The sequence below is a fragment of the Alnus glutinosa genome, chromosome 3 (assembly GCF_958979055.1).
Source record: "Alnus glutinosa chromosome 3, dhAlnGlut1.1, whole genome shotgun sequence".
In the NCBI taxonomy this organism is placed as follows: Eukaryota; Viridiplantae; Streptophyta; class Magnoliopsida; order Fagales; family Betulaceae; genus Alnus; species Alnus glutinosa.
The window spans coordinates 7659083-7679372 of NC_084888.1; the positions used below are offsets into that span (position 1 = coordinate 7659083).

The 20290-nt window shown below is 39.0% G+C and overlaps 3 protein-coding genes and 1 non-coding gene across 4 annotated transcripts; 2 read left to right on the top strand and 2 right to left on the bottom strand.

The window, feature by feature from the left end:
* Positions 1–262: 262 nt before the first annotated feature.
* LOC133863943 (uncharacterized) lies at positions 263–5800 on the top strand. The gene is made up of 3 exons (XM_062300108.1): positions 263–990; positions 2413–3013; positions 5507–5800. Exons 1-3 carry the CDS (start codon positions 353–355, stop codon positions 5651–5653), a joined length of 1386 nt encoding a protein of 461 aa, XP_062156092.1. The 5' UTR covers positions 263–352; the 3' UTR covers positions 5654–5800.
* Positions 5801–8352: 2552 nt separating this feature from the next.
* On the top strand, positions 8353–8425 carry TRNAA-AGC (transfer RNA alanine (anticodon AGC)). The gene has a single exon. It is a non-coding gene; the product is annotated as a tRNA-Ala (tRNA).
* A 260-nt stretch (positions 8426–8685) lies between these two features.
* Positions 8686–12765, bottom strand: LOC133862448 (putative RING-H2 finger protein ATL21A). Its single transcript, XM_062298266.1, has 2 exons — positions 12035–12765; positions 8686–9383 (listed from the first exon to the last, which is right to left on the bottom strand). Exons 1-2 carry the CDS (start codon positions 12753–12755, stop codon positions 8956–8958), a joined length of 1149 nt encoding a protein of 382 aa, XP_062154250.1. The 5' UTR covers positions 12756–12765; the 3' UTR covers positions 8686–8955.
* Positions 12766–15645: 2880 nt separating this feature from the next.
* Positions 15646–19703, bottom strand: LOC133862478 (uncharacterized). Its single transcript, XM_062298312.1, has 2 exons — positions 18704–19703; positions 15646–15966 (listed from the first exon to the last, which is right to left on the bottom strand). The coding sequence occupies exons 1-2, from the start codon at positions 19412–19414 to the stop codon at positions 15805–15807; spliced, it is 873 nt and encodes a 290-aa protein (XP_062154296.1). The 5' UTR covers positions 19415–19703; the 3' UTR covers positions 15646–15804.
* Positions 19704–20290: the final 587 nt, after the last annotated feature.

Below are 20290 nucleotides of genomic sequence, written 5' to 3' on the forward strand. Positions count from 1 at the left end.
AGAGAGTGAGATAAATAATCTGTTAAAATTTGTATTGAAAAACTAGTAGCTAAAACAATATTTAAAAAAAAAAGTGTATTTTGTTGAAAGTGTAATTTCCTTATCCCAACAATATAATCGAGGCAAATTAAAAAAGAAAAAAGAAAAAAGAAAAAAGAAAAAGAAAAGAGGCTGAGTGACTATTATGGGCTGCAAAATCCTTTACCACCTGTATAGATCCATGGGCTAGGGCTCGCTTATATGATAATAATAAGCCCCAAAATTGAATTCTTCATCGTCTATTTCTTTTCCTTCCTATTTGATCGCTATCTTTCCCAGAGAATCCGATCCCTTCACGAGAGAACTTTCACCAATGGAGAACAACAACAACAACACCAGGATCTACCATCTCTTTGTGAAGCTCTTGGACGGCAAAACCCAAACTCTAAGATTCACATCCCCAACTGTCTCCGCCCTTACCGTCAAGCACCGTCTCCATGAAACAACCAGAATACCCTCCCGCCATCAGCGCCTCGTCACTGGTGGCCTCCGCCACATCTCCGACGACTCCGTGATCTCGTGCCCCGACGACGGTGCGGCGATATTCCCCACCGTCCATCTCCTGCTCCGCCTCGTCGGCGGGAAGGGAGGGTTCGGATCGCTCTTGCGCGGTGCGGCGACCAAGGCTGGGCAGAAGAAGACGAACAACTTCGACGCGTGCCGCGACATGAGCGGGCGGAGGCTACGGCACGTGAACGCGGAGAAGAAGCTGGAGGAGTGGAAGGCCGAGGAGGAGCAGAGGAAGCTAGAGAGGGTCGCGGAGGAGTTCATCAAGAAGAAGGCTAAGAAGGGGAAGAAGGGGGTCGGAGAAGGCGAGGCCGAGAAGTACGTGGCCAAGTACCGAGAGGAGTCGGAACGGTGCGTCGCGGAAGTTCTTGAGTCGGTGAACGAGGCGGTGAAGCGGAAGGGAGTTCCGGTTGGGGGAACAGAGGCGAAGCGGTTGAAGATTTGGTAAGTTAGGGTTTCGAGTTTGTTTCTTTTGGTATTAGCGTTAATTGGTTTTGTTCGATGGTATTATGTTTGATACTTTGTTTATTCTTGGTGTGTGTTTATGAATTAGTATATACTTGTTGGTTGTTAAGCTGTATTCAATTTATATTGATTAAGCTGTGTTATCCATTGTCTAGTTACTTAGAAATATAGAGAAAGAAATGGGAATGAAATTTGGCAGTTTTTTTTTTTTTTTTTTTTGATGAATGAGAAACTTTCATTAACAAAACAACTGAACACTTTACAAAGGAAAGCTATAGTAAAACACTAAAGCTTAATAACCCCTATACAAACAAAACACCCCTCTGCAAATTTAAAATACAACCTCATCTATACCCCAAGCATTACAAAGAATAACATTCCTACGAGTCTTCCTAAATTTACCTTTGTTAATAGCCGTATTTTCACTTACCACTTAATCTTTTCTTCAGTCCAAGGATTATTCCCATGCCTTAAAGCATTTCTAGTTCTCCAAATATTGTAAATGGAAGACCCCAACACTAACCTGCCAATATAAGCTTTCATAGTTTTCCCCCCTCCACTCATTCAATCCCAAAGAAACTACATCATGCCAACATGTAGGTGGATTCAACACAACATATATCTTCATGACATTTTTCCAAATTCTGTCATTAACCCACAAGAGAAAAATAAATGATCTCAGATCTCTATCCTCAATCCCAAATCTGCAAAAAATACATTTCATCCCCTTGAAAACCCTATCACAAAAGCTTCCTTCCAGGCGGTAACGTATCTCTCATTACCAACCAAGTGATAAAAACTTGCTTAGGAATGGAAAAAGGAAACCATACTTAAAGACCACCAATCAACAATTTGTTTCTTAACACGAATAGCATCCCAAGTATGTGAACAAGAGTACATACCATTTTTGAAGCAGACCAATGCGGAATATCTTTATCGCCAAGAGGAACCAAACTCAGCTTACTCTGAATATTTACAATCTGATCAGAACGAGCAAGCCTCTATTTCCATTATGTGTGTATGGTTGTAGAATGTCATCGGTTTGCTTGATTGTGGCTTGTAAAATTATGTGGCTGAATAAAGTTGAGTTCTTTGTTTTCACTGTTTAATTTTAATTTACTTATGGTTCATTTTAGTTGATAAGAGACTCAAAGAAAATAATAGGATATAAAGATTTATGAGTATTGAGCATTATATTCAAATTCAGCTTGACTAAGCTAGATACTTGTAATTGATTTAGATGAGTGCAGCTCTTTGCTTTGCAAAGTTGTGAACAGTGAAAAATGCAGGTTTAAGCATTTTAATTTCTTTCTTTTCTCTTTCCTTACTCTCTCTTAACTGCTGGGGTTTCAGTTAAATTTTATTGTGGGTTTTGATGTTTTCTATGGTTGAATTTGTCAGGATGGGGAAGAGAAAATTTGGTGGAAGTGATAGTGATGATACAGATGAAGAGGGCAGTGATGATACAGAGGAAAGAGAGAAATCCGTTGTATTGAATAATGGGAATCATTCTGATTCGAGTAAGGAAGCTGATGGGAGTTCTGGTTCAGTCACTGGTGGGAAACAAGATGAATTTTCTGGTGGAGCATCCTCTGAGAGTGGCTCTGAGGAAGAGAAAGAAATTGTTTTGCAGGGAATAGTGGAATCTGGTGGATGTGAACGGAGAGAATCTCTTCATGCTGACGTGGTTGAACCAGTAATTGATGAAAAAATGGCTCAGAGTACATCTGTACCACTGGTGTCTGAAACTGAAGCATTGCTAGCTGAAAAGCAGGGTTGTAATGGATTGGAAATTGCAAATCTGGAAGAAGCAACTGGTCAACCCCAAAATGTCTTGATTGCAGGAAATGGGGAAGGTCTTGAAAGCGCACCAGTTGATTGTGAACTCAATACTTTAGATTATAAGTCAAGAGTATGCGAGGAAACACCTCCCAGTACAAACACTGCAGAAATGGAAACACCCCTTAATTTTGATGGATTCAATTCAGTGGCAGAAATGGAGGTATGCTATTAAAACCAATCTATCACTTGTATCATTTTTCTTTTCTATATGCATTTGCTGTTGCTTTACTTCTGATTCTTGTTTGTATTGTCTCCAAGATGTGAATTTTATTTTATTTTAATGATAATATAAGTTTGATTTATTTATCATCTGTCACATATGATCTTTACATGATCAACTAGCAGTAAAATAAACATAATTAGAATTTAGCTCTGTCTGAAATCAGGCTTTAAACTTTTGAGTCCAGAATCAGAAAGCTGATTTCAGGTTATCTATTATAGTTAGGACCACCCTCAATCTGCACTATTTATTGAGTGAAAAAAAGATGAGTACGTTGAAACCATTTGAATGATAGATCGAGTTTGTACTTTGGGCTTTAAGGCATGCACTATGCTCAATTTGGGATTTACTAATTCGTGAAATTTGTTCCATTTCACATTAGAGGTTTTTAAAAGAAGACTCAAGTGAAAGCAATGCTACATTTGGAGATTTTTGTATCCATTTCAGAGCTTACAATTATGGGAGCATGATTTCATAAATGTGATGGGATGGGTTTGAAAGAAACTGTAGTCCTAACTATATGCATTGTATCCTTGAAGAAATTTGGATAGTTTTTTTTTTTTTTTTTTTTTTTGATAAGTAAGAGAAATATCATTAAAAAACGCAAAGCGCAATCAAGTACACAGGAAGTATACAAGAAAGACATCTAAGAGGAAGTAGAAAACAATACAAGGAAATCATTAAAACTAAACGTTAAAGGTGCGAGGAACGCAGCCGACCAAGAGTACAAAGAATGAAAGAAAAAAGAAATGAGATCCTCAATGGTTCTTTCTTTGTCCTCAAACTGCCTATCATTGCGTTCCCTCCATAAGCATCATATAAGGCAACAAGGGACCATCTTCCACACGACAGCACTCCGGGAGCGACCACCCGTCCACCAGCAAGCGAATAAATCTATCACCCGAAGAGGCATAACCCAAGACAGACTGAAGTGACTAAAGATGGCGTTCCACAGAGCGTGTGCTACCTCACAATGGAGAAGAAGGTGATCCACTGACTCCCCATTCATTTTGCACATGTAACATCTATCAATCACTATGACCCGCTTCTTCCTGAGATTGTCCAAAGTAAGGATCTTCCCATGCGCTGCCGTCCAAGCAAAGAAAGCCACTTTCAAAGGAACCTTGGTCCGTCAGATACTTTTCCAAGGAAAATGAATAGCCTCTTTGCAAGCAAGAGCCTTATAGAAAGATCTAACATCAAATTTCCCTTTGTGAGAAGGAGACCACCATAGCTTATCCTCCCCATCATAATTCATTCTGGATGAGTACAACAAAGAGAAAAATGAGGCCAAAACATCCACCTCCCAGTTTTGGGCCGCTCGGAAAAAGCTAACATCCCACTGATAAGACCCACTCACCACAACCAAATGGTCTGTTACAAGAGCATCCTTGTCACGCACAATGTCATACAAAACTGGGAAAGCTTCCTTAAGAGGCACCTCACCACACCACACATTATCCCAAAAACGGATCCTAGATCCATTTCCCAACATGAGTCTGGTATGGTTGCAAAACGAACTCCATTCCTTCCTAATATTCTTCCAAAGCCCCACTCCGTGAGACCCAGGGGGATCTAAAGAACACCAACCATCCCGAGTAGATCCATAGAAATTTGGATAGTTATCAATTACCTTCTTCTTCTTTTTCGTTTATATATATATATATTTTTGGGGAGGGGGGAAGACAATATCTGTCTTCTTGGCAAGCTGAAGAATTAATCAAATGTTCATATGCTGGAGCTGGCATTTAGTTGGCTGCTAAATCTGTTTTTGATTCTGCCCTACCTTCGCCTTACAAGAGGGGTAAAGGCTTTTTGCACCTGTTGGGAATGATAATGTGGTGAAAACTTAGATCGAGTAGGTTTTAGAGGTTGAAGGAGTAGAATCATGGCCAGACTGTCTTCATTTTTCATTAAACTCAAATGCAATCGTTGTTTAGGTGATTCAGCCTGTTTACATACTCCCATTGCATTTGTTTATCTTATTGGAGAGGTTCTCATGGGACTTGCATTTTGTAGTCTCTCTTGTTGATTAGTAAAGTAAGCATAAGCTTACTCGTCAACTGTCAAGTAAATAAAATTTCACACATCAAAAGAAAGGTTCTTTCCTTATCGGCTGTTTTACAGATCTTGAAGCTGACATTTATGCATTGTTGTCTTTGTTGAATATATAATTTTTGTACCACACCTTATGAATATGAATGTTGGAGGCTATTATGTGCAAGCAATATTTCTCATGTAATGGATTAATTTTTTAAGTAACCTTGTCTTTATCATTTCTTATCCCAAATCCCAGTTTTGAGTTAATGAGGTTCTGATTGTCCGGCATCAATCTAATCTCTCCCTCTCTATTTTCTTCTTCTTCTGTTTTTTTTTTTTTAAATGTTATTTTTTCCGTGCTAATCTTTTCTGTCTCCACTGCTATTCTGATAGGTTCTTGGGATGGAAAGGTTAAAGTCTGAATTGCAAGCACGCGGGTTAAAATGTGGGGGCACTTTGCAAGAGCGCGCTGCCAGGCTTTTCCTGCTTAAAACTACGCCTTTGGAGAAGCTTCCTAAGAAGTTGCTGGCAAAAAAATGAGTATGTAATGTGTTCAGCTTACTAGGAATTGTTGTGGAGGAATAAGAACTAAGATGAATCGTGTAAATTTTTTGAACCCTGTTCAGCAATAGTTGTATTTGGAAATGTAAAATATATGCTAATGTGATAAGAATATGTATGACCTCATTGGACCTTTTCATTAACCATGGTAATCAAGAGATCGTTCAGAATGCCATATAGAATATCTTATAGTATTCTATTATCCTTGGTTCAACATGATTCTATCCTTCTTTCGGTTGCTCAACCACTAATTCGGTTAGACAAGTTTTATAAGTGGTATGTTACAATCACATGCCTGAATTGTCTTCACTTTTGGACAAATTGTTGTAGACGATGCTAATCCTCGTTAGTTCATTAAGTCAGTCAAGTTTTCTGCGTAAAGAGAATAGAATCTGCACAACCATGGCCCTTGTAAGTTGTGGTTTGTATTCTCAGCCAATAAGCGATTTGTGTGCTCATAAGGCACCCTTCCAAAAAATTTGCTTTTCAAAGGTTAAGGTTACACTTGTTTGGCCTCTCAGTACCTTGTCGCTTTGCAATCTCTAAGAAGTTTTATCTCTGGTGAAAACTTCTTTTCAAAGTTAACTGCTACGTCAGCTCTGTTTGGGAGGGGTGAAGAAGCCCCATTTCTTCCCTCCTCTTGTCATTCCTTACGAAACTGTCTCTTTCTATTTCTAACTGCCTAGAATTGTCTTATAGATCATTACATCTCTCATGAGGCCCTATCTATCATTTTTGGCGGTTTATCCTTGATCTTCCCAAAATCTCAACCTCAGTCTCTCTTTCTCTGCCTTGCCACCTCCGCCGCGACGCTTCTTCCTGTTGGATATACCTTGGATTTGATTTCAAATCTGGCTCTTTCTGAGTTAGATTTGTCATCCTCAATCAGCACCTCCCTCCAAAGCGCTTTACCACTGTCATCAATGGCCTCTCCACTACCTGTCGCCTCCACCTGGCCATCATGCGTGAGTGAGTTGATCTCACGCGCTTGCATGTGGAATCCATGCTCTGTTTTTTGGGTTTGGTGTTTTATTTTTGCTTTTTCTTTTAATTTTCGGTTTATGTTGTTTCCTTACAACTTACAAGTGTCTAAGGTTGAAGGGTATTTTCAATGTCATGCCCCTATCTGTGTCCCTTACTTTAGAAATTTGGATAGAGTTGAAAAGTCTCGTGATGGTCATACATCTACCCGTGGGTTGTCTAACCGCCTTAACTAGCGGCCGCTTTTCTTGGTATTCGTGCCAATAATCCATAGGGCCACGTCATTCATTTGATACATTCCCTTTTAATTTTTGTTTATTCTGGTTGTTTTGGGACTTATTGTTGGGTTGCCCCGCCCTTCTTTGTTGTTATTGGTTGTAATTCTTATTTGTTGTATAACCTACCTAACCAACCACTAAGGGTTAGTTTAGTGGCATTCGAGCTAATTCTTAATGGTTTGGTGGGTGGAAGGTCTCAGGATCGAATCCCAAAATAGAAAGCATTTGAAATTATTTCCATACTACCGACTTGGGTGTTGCTACTTGCTAATTTCTTCGGTGGGGCTGAGTCAAGCTATGGCTCAACTAGTTTGAGCGAGAGCATGCGATTTCTCACCGTTTAAACCTTTCCTGCCATTAGTTCTCGGTGGATGGTTGTTACTATGGTCTCACCCAGGCAAAGTAATCACTTTGGTCGCTTCCTCTTCTTTTTTTTTTTATTAAAAAGGCAAAAAGAAAAGATCCTACCTAACTGATTGTTTTGCTAAGGATCGAACAAACGTCAGTTTTTGGCGTTCTAACCCAATAGCCAGTAGAACCACACCCCTTTTGTTCCTTGAAAATTTGAAGGAAGAGATATTGAGCCCGCCGTATAGCGGCTTTTCAAATTGAGCTCTACAAAAATATATTTTGGTTTGAGCTCGAGTCAAAGCTCCAATAAAGTGTTTTGAGTTCATCTCAATTCAAATTGGCCTTGTTTCAGCTCAGCTTGAGTCTTACCGAGAAGAAACAGTTACGCATTTAAAGTCAATTATTCCAAACACATACATAATAAGTGGTATATAGGTTTATTTATTAAAAGAAAAAAAGTGGTATATAGGTTTTGCATTCATGAATCTCTAACCGGTGAAGATTTTTCGAAAGTAACTAGAATTGCTCTAAATTGTTTGATTGGTATTGATCCTGAGATCTTACATCTTATTCAACATGTTATAATTACCATTTACTATATATATATATATATATATATATATATTATATTAATCATGTGCTATCTACTATATTATCAACAGAATAAATCGCTGAAAGAAAAAAAAAAACAGAATAAATAAACCACTTTCAATACCTTTCCATTACGTATATCTTTAAAATTAACATGAAAAAAAAAAAAAAAAAAAATCATTCCAAATAAATAAAAGAATCCAGGATCGTTCAAAATTTAAGGCCTTTGAGATTTATTATGGCGACAAGTTACGGACTCAACAACTCGACCATGTGTATTCCACGACCCACGAAGCTTATTATAATAATTAATAAGCGACGACTATTCCTTTTTAGCTCAACAAACCAAAACAATATGACTAGACGACACAGGTTGGCCGTTGGCTCAACAACTGCAACTGTCGCCTCAATTTCACCAGTCTTGCCAATTATTAAATATCACAATTATTATTTTATAGTAACATTTTAGGTCACAAAGGGGATGTAGCTCAGATGGTAGAGCGCTCGCTTAGCATGCGAGAGGTACGGGGATCGATACCCCGCATCTCCACACTTTACCCTTTTCGATTTTTATCACTCTAGGACAGAAAAATGCTTTTTACATCTTCTTTTTCCTTTCTCTACCGCAGAACATGCTTGACAAAATGCTTAAAAGAACAAATGATGCTAAGACTAAGGGTGTTACACAGGGTTTGACAACCGAATGCATGATCATATTAAAGAGAGTGGTAATAATGTCAATTTAGTTCTTGGTTCTTAATTGACTAATTTATCTGGTCGATGTCAAAATGCTACCAAATTGCAACGAGATTTTCAATGGACGAATATACAAATTCAAATGTCCCTTTTGAATGCTTACAATTTTCTTGGCATGAATTGAATGCTTACAGCTTCCGGCAAAAAATCTAATGTAAATGAACAAAATCCATGAAATTGCTTTTTCTCTAAGCATGACAGGTGTTGCAACTAAGGATATTAAGAGTAAAGACATGTTAAAATACACAAGAAGTTACAGATCGACTCCATGTACAACAAAATGGAAGAAGACTACGTACACTGAAGAATGGTAATTACAATTTATCAATCATTATTTGAGATAACATTCTGAGCAGGGGATGGAGAGTTTCGGCAGACTGGGCAGCTATTATTCCGTCGGAGCCACTCATCAATGCAATCGGCATGGAAGCAGTGTTGGCATTCCGGTATACATCTAAGCGTCTCTTCGGTGCAGTACTCCGTCAAGCATATCGGGCAAGTGCTGTCATTGGGTCCCGGTAGCCGCCGGCTCTCCCCAAGGACTAGCTTTTCATAGGATTGAATGGTGGACTCATCCAGACCCGTCATGACGATGGTTGGTTGTGGTGACACTATAGCTGCAGTAATGTTGGCCCTACTTCTTCTGCCAGCGTCCATGAAACATGCGAAACATGCAAACCCAATGATAAATGTGATAGCCGGTAAGGCAATGGAGAAGCACATGATCCTGAAAATTCGGAGACTGTTTTCGCCTGAAATTTGAAACCATCCATCAAAGTTCTTGCCTATACTAACTAATATGGGACTTGCTTACTATTAAATAAGAAATGTTGTCGGATGCCCGATAGTGTTAAGTCTTATATTAGTTTCTTACTAGACGAGATTAAGCTTTTAATTCTTTTTTAGTGATAGTATAGAAGTAGTTATAAGTACTTTCTTTGAATCGTTACAAATTATATTCGGGTAATCTAGTAATTAACCACCAGTACTTTCCTTGGGTCGGTCTTTATGTAACCATGTAATTTTAGTAGGAACTTTTACTTTTAGAATTTAGTGAGTTCAGATCTCCATGTATAATACACATTACACACACATTAGGGGGTGTCTCTACAGTGAACCAACGATGAAAGGGATCATATATGCATTTTAAATAGGATAAGCTCGAGCTTCGCTCGATTGTATAAACTCGACTTGAGTTCGGTTTGTTTATTAAAGTAATCTAGTAACACCCATATTTGTTTCTTTATATTATTGTTACTTCTTATTATTATTCTTAGTACTATTGCATTATTATTATTATTAGTTGGAAAAAGTACAAAATTAGTTTACGTGATTGCACCAATTTGCAATAGGCTTTTTAGAGTTTAATAAATGACTTAAAATTATTTGTGTCAAGTCTTTGTGATAAGCATATAAATGACAAATAATTTTTCATCAAGAATTTCCATTTGAAATTTTGATGGAAACTATACGTTGTCGAACCACTCCCAAATCTTTGAGGATGGTTCGGCTACTCCTTCTAGCCAATTTAGGTTACAATTTTTTTTAAAAAAATTTAATTTTAATTTTAACTTTTCTTTTTATATTCTTTTATATTTTTCATTATATTCTTTGCTTATGTGACATTTTGATGGTTTTCAGTCAAAATTTTAAACAGAAGTTTAGAGTGGGGAGTTATTTGTCATTTATACTTATCACATAGAGTTTTAAATCACGTTTTAAACCCTAAAAAACTTATTATAAATCGGTACAATGACTGATCTTGCATTTTTTTCCTAATCATTTCACTCCCACTCTCTTTTCTCTTTATTGTTTATTAATTTATCATTTAACTAAAAATTAATATGATATGATTTTAAAAATAGGGTATATATATATATACACAAATTAATTCAAATATACATATCGTATTGCACGCTAGGTAAAAAAAAGAAGAAGAAGAAGAAGAAGAAGAAGAAGAAAAAAGAATGTATATCTCCCAATTGCTTGCTTAAAAATCACTGAATTACTAAGGAGCATGGTTGTTGGGCCAGTGGCAGGTAATCAGTTGCTGCATCTTCCATCAGTGGAAACAATGTGGTAACCATCAATGTGCTGTTAGAAACCTAACACTAACAATATATACCTTAAAATTAACCACATCGGAAAATAAGTGCCTAGATAGGCCCTAGGGGTGTCTAAATGAGACGTCATTGTAGCTTGGTAGAGTTGAAATAGGGTTGGCTTGGCAATTGAGGTTGTTGGGAAACAACGACTGAAGTAGATTTCCGACTTTGACTTCGGTCTTTTTCTTTTTTTGTTTTGTCTTGAAAATCATTTTTTAAGGGTAAGTTCTATCTAAAGTTTGTATTATTTGGTATCAGAGCTTGCAACCACAATATCGAGTATGAAATTGATTGGATTGTGACTTTGTGGTTGAGTTACGGAGAGGGCGATTTATAAGTCGGATTAAAATAAATATATTGATACTATATATGAGATGAATATTGATAGATCAATAAGTGGAGCCGCCAAAAAAAAAAATAGATACAATTTATACTACGATCCTAATGTCTCACATGGATTAATTAAGTCTAATCTTAATTATGCCTCCCCAAAGTTTATATCAAAGTGTGTTCATTAATTCCCACACTAAATCATCTATATGAAACATGATAATGAAACGATGCACCGCATTCTATAAATAGAAAATGGGGTTAGAATGTTTCCATACAATTTTATGTAATTCTCGTTTCTCTTTATCCTCTTGAATTTTCACTTGGAAAAATCCTTCCATCTCTTTTTGTATTCGTTCTTTCTCAATTTTGTACCTAGACTGTAGTGGATAAAATGACGTTTTTCCTATGGCTCCCGATCAGGAACATAAATTTTCTACAAATCGATTTGTAAGAAATTTTCTACAACTCACATATAAGATTGACATGTGTTCCTTAGCATGTGAGAATCACATTTTATTTAAATAGCATGTGCTTCTCACAAATTTAGAGGACACGTGTCCCTTTTATAAAAAATTTCTGTATCCCAATCAGTTGACATTCTTTAATTTGTTTAATTTATCACTAGAATTAGTATAATACCAATAAGGCAATAGCGTGTGTGTGTGTATATATATATATAAAGCATTATCTTTTTCCAAGTCAATCACATTAAGCATATACAAGCTAGCTAGATAGATTGGTATACATGTCATGCACGCGCGGCCTACGCAAAACCACCCAATATTTGTTATTTTTCTAGTTCTTTTGACTCTACTTTGGTCCCTATCAGGAATTATATTGACCCAGTCCTTTGATTCTCGACATCCACCGTTTAATGGTTATGTTTGTGTTTAACCAAATAAGATGAACAAAAAAAAATTAAAAAAAAAAAATTAAGAGAAATAAGTAAAAGAAATTAAATTTACCTGGGGCTTTTGGAAAATCGAAACAACCAATTTCTTGACTAGCATTGCTCTTGAACCCACACAAACTGCCTTGTGCTTCGCAAGCTCCACAATCAGGTACGTCCCATCTTAAGCGAAGATCTCCATTAAGGCTAGTCGAGAATCCTTCGTAATAACGATCTGGCCATGTCACCGGAACTGCCAGCGTGGCAATGATCTTGCATGACGGAGGCATCGAATTCGCAAGACTCGTCGACGAAGTAGCTATAACAGAGTTGGTGGAGCTGCCGAGGCAATCGACGGTTGTGAACCCGCTAGGCTTTGCGAGCTGAGATGGGCAGCTGAGAAATGTGTACATCTGAGAATACGCAGCAGCAAACGGAGACCCTGAAAGGTTGAAGCGGAGAAGGCGTTGTGGAAGGCAGTTATCGGGGTCGTAGAGTTGTATCTGTTGCATTATATAATCGATGCCGCGGACAAAGAATTCTCCGGCGTAAGGAAGTTTAAGAACCGTTATCTGATCACCGCTGCAGCTCAGGTTGAAGCCAGGATAGCCGCAGTTTTGGTCTTGCCGTTGGAAGGGAAACCGAATAGGGATGCCTTTGCTGCCGCACATGGAGATTGGGCAAGGCTCTGTAACTGTAACTCGTATGGTGGATGGAAGGAAGAGGAGAAGAAACAGAGCTTTGAAGATGCTCATGATTTTGGAAGGACAGAGCCCGGCCAGGGGTTGGCATATCATTAATGGCCGTAGTTTTCGTTAAGATATTATATATAATAATCTCACTAATTATTTCTAAAGTCAAAGTTTATGTTATAGTTTGCCGGCTTGTATAACCGCATTTTTCGTATAAATTATATTGATCGAGGCCACCGTGAAGACCACGTCTAAATGAAGAGGATAAAAAATCCGGCAAGTTAACATTAATTATTTCAGCCTCTTCCCCGTCCGGCCACCACGGGCTTGTGGGTAGATCTTATTCGCGGGTGCGTGTCCCACACATGCCAACGCGTGGACAACGCAACACCGCTCATAGAGCTTCCTTTGCCTTCCACAGCTGCCGCCGGTCACCCGTGGTGATTTGCATCCTTCCGGCAAACATCGCCGGCATGTGAAGACCACGCATATGTGAGTGTCCGCCACATCGCAACCAGTGTGTTGTTCTTTAAATTTTTTTGTTTTTCCTAGTTTTCTTCGGACTGTTAAAGCTATCTTCATCATAGGTTTCGTTTTAACTAGGCTTGGCAATTTGGGTTGACGTGTCAACCCGTTTAGCTAATTTGGTAAAAAACGTATCATTAACGCGTCATAAATATGTCATAAACGTGTCATAAACAGGTTAGTGGGTCATAAACAGGTTATAGCCTAAACCCAAACCCTATATATTCGTGTTGTGTTCGTGTCGGATTCGTGGGTCCTGTCAAAATTACCGAGCCTAGTTTTGACCATCATCAGTGTTTTATTTGTTGCAGTGGTCTGCCTCTAGATTGCACCAATTGTAGCGCCTCTCTTATCAAACCACCTTAACTGGCGACCACTTTCTTGGGTCTTGAACCAAGAATATGTAAGACCGCATTATTTATTTGATGCATTCCCTTTCAATTTCTGTTTAATTACCACCACTGATGAGGTTAATTCGAAACTCTTTGTTGGGTTGCCCAGCCCTACGTTTTTATTTGTTGTAATTTTTATTGAAGTAATAATACTAATAATAATAATAATAATTAATTATTTCAAGGAATTAATACGAAAAACTCAATGCATGTCAACGTTGTTTCAGTGTAAATAGTCCAGGACCTGTTTGGTACGTATCTAGGTTTGAAAATGGAGTGGATCGACTATATTGGATTTGATGTTGTATTTACAATGGGTTTTTTTTTTTTTTTTGGGGGGGGTGGGTGGGGGGGGGGGGGGGTGGGGGCTTTTGGCCTTTTGGGTTATTAATTCGATTCTTGTTTGTTGTCGTTGTTTCTCTCCTTGCATTCTTTTCTTGACTCCATAGTTGTCTGTAATTCGTCTCTTTATATATGTTTCTTCTATCTTGTCTATTTTTTTTTTCCCTTTCCTTATAAAGGTTCATTATGTTCATTTCTTGGCTATATGTTTTTCTTATTCGGTTCTACCTTGTACGTCGTGTTCTTATTTTGTGATGCAGAATGCTGTAGTAGTGGTTTGTAGATTAATCAAACACGCAAGTCACAACTTTTCCACAAGACCAAGAAAATTGAAGGTTTTGAGAGAAAATGAAAGAAAATTCACCCTTACTGAGTTTCTTATTGAAATATTAAAATTAGCAACATAAACTGGCCGCTTAACTATCCTTATTAGGCTCAAATAGAAAAGATGGTAGTAGCTTGTGAAAACAAAATATTGAAATAACCTGTCACAACTGGGTTGATCAATCTACGGGCCAATATGACAAAAACCCTAATTTTAATACGAAAAACCCTAATTAATAAACCATGCTTAGTCAATCGAGCATCAACCGAGTGCCTCAGGTTTTACTATCGGAACCTGATGCATCATCTTAGTCAATCGAGGTAAGGCTGAGAGATCAACCAAGGTTATCAAAGAATCACTACTAAAAGTCACCCTTCATTCTCGGTCGATTGAATCTCCTACCCAATTTTCTTCAAGAATTTGGAAGTTGTTGGTCTGCATCATCATCTTCGGGTTGGAGAGAATTTGCCCACGAATTCTCATTGAAAATGATGAACAATAGCTTTGTGAACCTGCTGAGTTTGAGCAATAAGATATTCTGCCTTAGTATTCACCCTCTTCAAATTAGAAAAAAGAGCCAAATCTTTGATTCAAAGACCAATTGTATGCGAATTCCGCTTGAAATAGTTTATGATTTCAAGACTTGAGATGATCACCAACAAGCTCTGAAGCAAATCTCCCAATGAATCATTGACCACCTCCATTTTCCCGTTAATTTGAGGATGATAAGCACTGCGTGCTAAAGTCGAAGTCAAGCTTGGTATTGAACAACCTCCACAAACACCTTCAAAAGTGGCTAAGAAATCAAGTGTCCCGATCAGAAACAATGAACAATGGCAATCCATGAAGACGACAGACTTCTCGAAAGTACAATTGAGCCACCTTGACCACATCAAACTGATGGAAAAATTAAAAATAATAATAACATTTTTTTTTTTAATCCTTTTAGAGTCAAGTTCTGTGCTGGAGGGGAATACAGGTCTGGGTTCAACTTTTGTAGCCGACCAAAGAGGAACAAACGAATCACTTTTAGGATTAATTGATTCAGAAAGTCAGGCAATTAGACAAATTTCCTTACTTCACATGGCAAACTGTATGTAAGAACATATATTCTACAGAAAAGGAGTTTGATAGATCAGAGCACCAAACCATTATATTAGATAGATTAGAGCACAAAACAATTATTTTAGGCAATAAATATGATCTACGAATTTTGGATGGTCATGAAGGAAACACAAGAACTTACTACAACAGAACTAAACACATTTATAATATTATTATTCACAAAAACATGGTAATACTATGCAGGAAATCATGTTTTGTGTTAAGAGTTAGAATAGTACCCGGACTTAGCAAGAGTCAGAAATTTGGGTCAAGAACCAGGAAATCTTAGGAAATTATTTTTAAAAAAAAAAAAAAAAATCTTTATTCACATTTGAGTTTTGGAATTCCAATATCCATCAGTTACTACAGGATATAATTAAACACAAGTAACTCAGCAGGCCACAAATAATTGACAAATGGCAACACCACAATCTGACAAAAAATGGTTGCAGAGTGCAAGAGCAGGTTAGGTTGGAACCAAGGAAGCTTGACAACAGATACAACCTACCACAATGCCAAGCACAGCTCCAGCAAGGACCTGTGATGGAGTGTGGCCAAGAAGTTCCTTGAGCTTTCTTTGGCTGATAGGATGCCCTTGAAACAAGTCCGCAACAATCATATTGAGAACCTGCATTGCACCAGTCACAAAATAGAGAGAGATCATTATCCAGGAAAGTTACCACCGTTCATGGTAACAAAGGAAATTATCATTATACAGGTATGTCACTATAAGTCACAGTAACAAAAGAAAATCCATTAGCCTAAGTGTCACAGGCTGAATTTTTCGCTCGACAGCAAGCCTAGCTTCAGCCCCGTGATGGCCTTAGACAAAGCACACAGCAGTGTCTAAGCAGCCCAGCAACACCTTACAGAGGTTAGTCAGCAACAATCACAGCACAGCACACAACCTTTTACGGGAGCAACACCTCCCAACCTTTATAATTCAACTCAACGAATATACAAGGAACGACGAGGGCCCTTACAACACAATGGCACCCAAGTCTCACACAGCCACTAAGGCTTACAACAGAAACTCACAGAATACTCACACAGCACTCAGTGTTTCCTCTCAGCAGTAGCTCACACAAGACTAAGTTGGCTCCCTCTTCTCTGGCTATTCAGGAGCTCCCAGCACTCCTTAAATAGCCCAGCAACTTGTCTTTAGCCTTGGCAGTGTGGGGCAGCCACCTGGCCTGCGCCCACACCTTGTTGCAGCATCCAACCACCTGCAGCATTACATTGCCCACAAGTAATCAGCCCCAGCATGCCATGCCACGTGTTTGCAGCAGATCACTGCACCAACAGCTCCCTCTGCCTTGCTCCCAGCCTTCTGCCATGCATTCCCAGCGCCCATCATTAGAGCCAAGCCCCTAGGCACATTTGAATTCAGCCAACCAGCTGCTGGGCTACTGTCAGGAGCCACAGCCTGTTCAGCTTCGCCCAACCAGCATCAAGGCCACTGTCAGGGGCCACCTTCAATTTGAATTCGCCCAACCAGTGTCAAGGCCACTGTCAGGGGCAACATCCAGCTTAAACTCGCCCACTGTAGCTCATCATTTGTGCCCAGGCAAGGGCAGGGCAGTGCCACCACGTGGCCACTACCTGCAGCAACTAGCAGAGACATCCATCATCAAAGGCACCAGGGTCTGGGCTGGCACCACAGCCCACACAGCATCAAGCCTGCTGGGCCAAGCACCTCGACAGTGCTTGGGCCACACCAACCAGTTTAGCCAAGCTTCCAGTTTCAGCCCCTAGCATGCCTCCCTCATGCTTGGGCTTGGTGGTCAGCAAGGGTGCAAGGCAACCCCTTGCTGCCACCAGTGCAGCCATGTCACGGCTGTGACACTAAGCCTCAAGACAAAAGGCTTAGGCTTAGCCCAAAGATCCCAATTTTCCATAGTAGAACAAAAGTAGAAAGATCCACAAAATCAATGAAACGTTAGTACACACATCAACCAAATCACATTATAGTTAACTAAGGGAAGAGGGATTTCATAACTCAAAGGAAAGTCTAAAGGAAAGCGGTCTACAAAACTTACATCCATTTTTGCTGGGCTAGCTCAAAAGTTTCTAGCCTTTGCAGCTAGGAGAGAGCACCCTAAACTCCACTAATTTTCCATTTAAAAACTTCTCATCACTGACACTACATTCAATAAAGTCCGTCACAAAATAACTTGCATTAAGGGGCACATTAAGGGCTACTGATAATATATGTAGCATGTGCATGCATGCATGTATAAAACAGAAAATGAGGTCCAAAGTAAAACATCACTTGGTAAACATCAATCATACAAATTTTCGCATCTTTGAGCTCTCCACCTATATTCAGAATAGCAACGTTATCATATACTGTGCTGCTGTTATGAATAGAAGGCCTGTAAAATGCATCAGTGAGCTCTCAAGCTACATAATACTCAAATTCATCTCTTCAATCTATTCTACAAGAATGCCTGTCACATGAATACATAGTCCAAATGCATTTCACTACAACTATATTCTTCATCACAGCTTGGGAAGTCCTCAGCAATTTGAGCTCACAGGAAGAATAAAGAAAGAATATTTAAATGGAATAGTAAAAATAGATAGCTAAAATACTGAGCCGGATGTAGATGCTTTGGAAAAGTTAGTAGCTATAGTAGAAAAATGTGATCCTTTAGCTAAATTTTAGCTAAACATTTGTTGAGCCAGATGTGAATGCTCTTAGTTGCCAAAGTTACAAGATTATTGTAACATTTTGATAAAGAACAACAATTCCCCTCCCCCACTTACCCCCCTTCCTAATGAAAAGCACAACCAAATTCTAGATACGACTTCCACGAAAGCATGTGGCCTTTCTTCTTATAATAGTATTGTCTAAAAGTGTAGGCAACATCAACATTTTCTAAACACCTACTACCAACCCTTCTTTACAGAACAAACACAGAATGTTTTGATATTTAAACTAACCTACAAATAAAGAACCATCAATGCCCAGAAAGTGTTATGCCGGAGACTAGCAACTGATTGCTCAGGAAATGAAAGCCATCTAACACAAATCCACAACAAAAGTTAATTCAATAGTGGAAGCAACCGCAGGTTTAACCAATAACCAATACATAAAAACGCAATTTTGCTAAAGTTGGCCAAAATAGTTCTCTAAAGAAGCTCCAATCAGTCTATAAACATCAATACAATATTATTCAAATAATGCAAGATCACAAGAACTTGTACAACATTTCATACAGCCCTACTCCACACTTGTATCTATAATTCTTTTCAGAGGTACTGAGAATAAATTAAAAACGTCCATCCAAAAATTCAATTTTTTTTTTTAAAAAAAAAAAAATCAAATTTCTCAGCAAAACAGACAAAAACTCACGTCTTACCTGAGCTTGCATCCCAGCATGCCGCCTCACACCGATTGCGTCATACATAACAATCAGACTGAACCCCAAACAAACCGGAAACAGCGAATCCGCCACGCCGTGACAAAGCGCCACCGACGTCGTCAAAGCCGTGCACAAAGCTGAGTGCGAAGAGGGCATTCCTCCAGAAGCAAACAGTATTCTCAAATCCCATTTCCTCTCTACAAAGAAATTCAAGACCATCTTTATTGACTGCGCTATCATCCACGCGAAGAAACCTGAGACAAACGTCGGGTTGGCGGCTAATGTCGCTACGAAAGGACTAATCCGAACCTTCGCATTCGAAGTTATACTCAATAAAGCTACTCCAATCCCTCCATTTTGCAAATATCCACCATTAAGTTCATCCAGAATCTTCTCTGAATCATTATAAGCTTGTACGCATGAAACCCATTTCTGGGTTTGTGAAGCGGCTAAGCTTTTGATGCTTTGCAAGATTGGGACCAAAGCCCAGATAGGGTACGGGGGAAAGGTTCGATTACTGAACTTGGAATTCTGTTTTTTGGGATTTGAAGCACCTCTATGACAGAAAGTGATCGAAGAGGTCTTCAATTTTCTGAAGTGGTTGAACCTAAAGAACGAGAAGTTTGTGGAGTAGAGAGGCTTGATTTGGGGGTTTGAGAAGTTGAAGTTGAAAGAACAGAGCATGGGTTTTATTGTCACGGAGTCCATGACAAGGGGTTCCGTGCTTGAATTCAATCTGCTGCATTTGAGAGAGAAAGCATTAGATGCTGCGTGCGGCTTTAGAGCCAGAGAAAATGTTCAGAAACACTTTCTTGAGTCGGAGACCGACCAGTTACCACCTTTTATATGGGATAAGAATGCGGTGGAGAATAGCCCTTGCTTTATTTCGTTTCAAGTTTTCAACCGCGGTGCCGTTTCAGCACCATTTCGGCAGGGAATATGCCATGCCGCTCCTTTTTAGTATTTTCATGCATCACGTTACTATGAATCGTTTGGTGGCACGGTCTCAGGGATTAGGGATATATGCCTTCGTAGCTTATCAAGGGCGGCACCTTGCTCCAAGTCCAAGGAAAAGGATGCTGACATGACCCTTATCAAATCGAGTCGACTCGAACTTTAAGATTTTGACTTATTTATACCAGTTTGAAATTTCATTTCCTTTCCTTTCCCCCCACCCGTCCCCTTCTTTTCAGGCCATCTCCAGCAGAAGTTTCATTTTAACCAAAAAGTCAAATTTGACTATTTTTACCAGTTTTTCTTCTTCCAACAGAATGACCATTATAATTTTTTCCTTAACTTCATCAACAGTGCTGTTCATCAGTTATTATATTTTATATTATATTTTTTTCTTTCTCTCACCGTCTCCTCACTTCAGCCTCTCTCTCTCTCTCGCTCACTTCTCCTCTGCAATCCCGCATGTCCCCCCACTTCCCGGCTTATTAGGGTTCGACGAAGAAGGAAGGAGAAGAATCGGAGAGAAGGAGATCTGAGAAAGGTGGGTCGACCGAGGAGAGGCGCCGATTTTTTCTGGCAAGCAAAGGGGCCGATTGTCGGCGAGCAAAGGCGCTGATTTCCGTCGAGCAG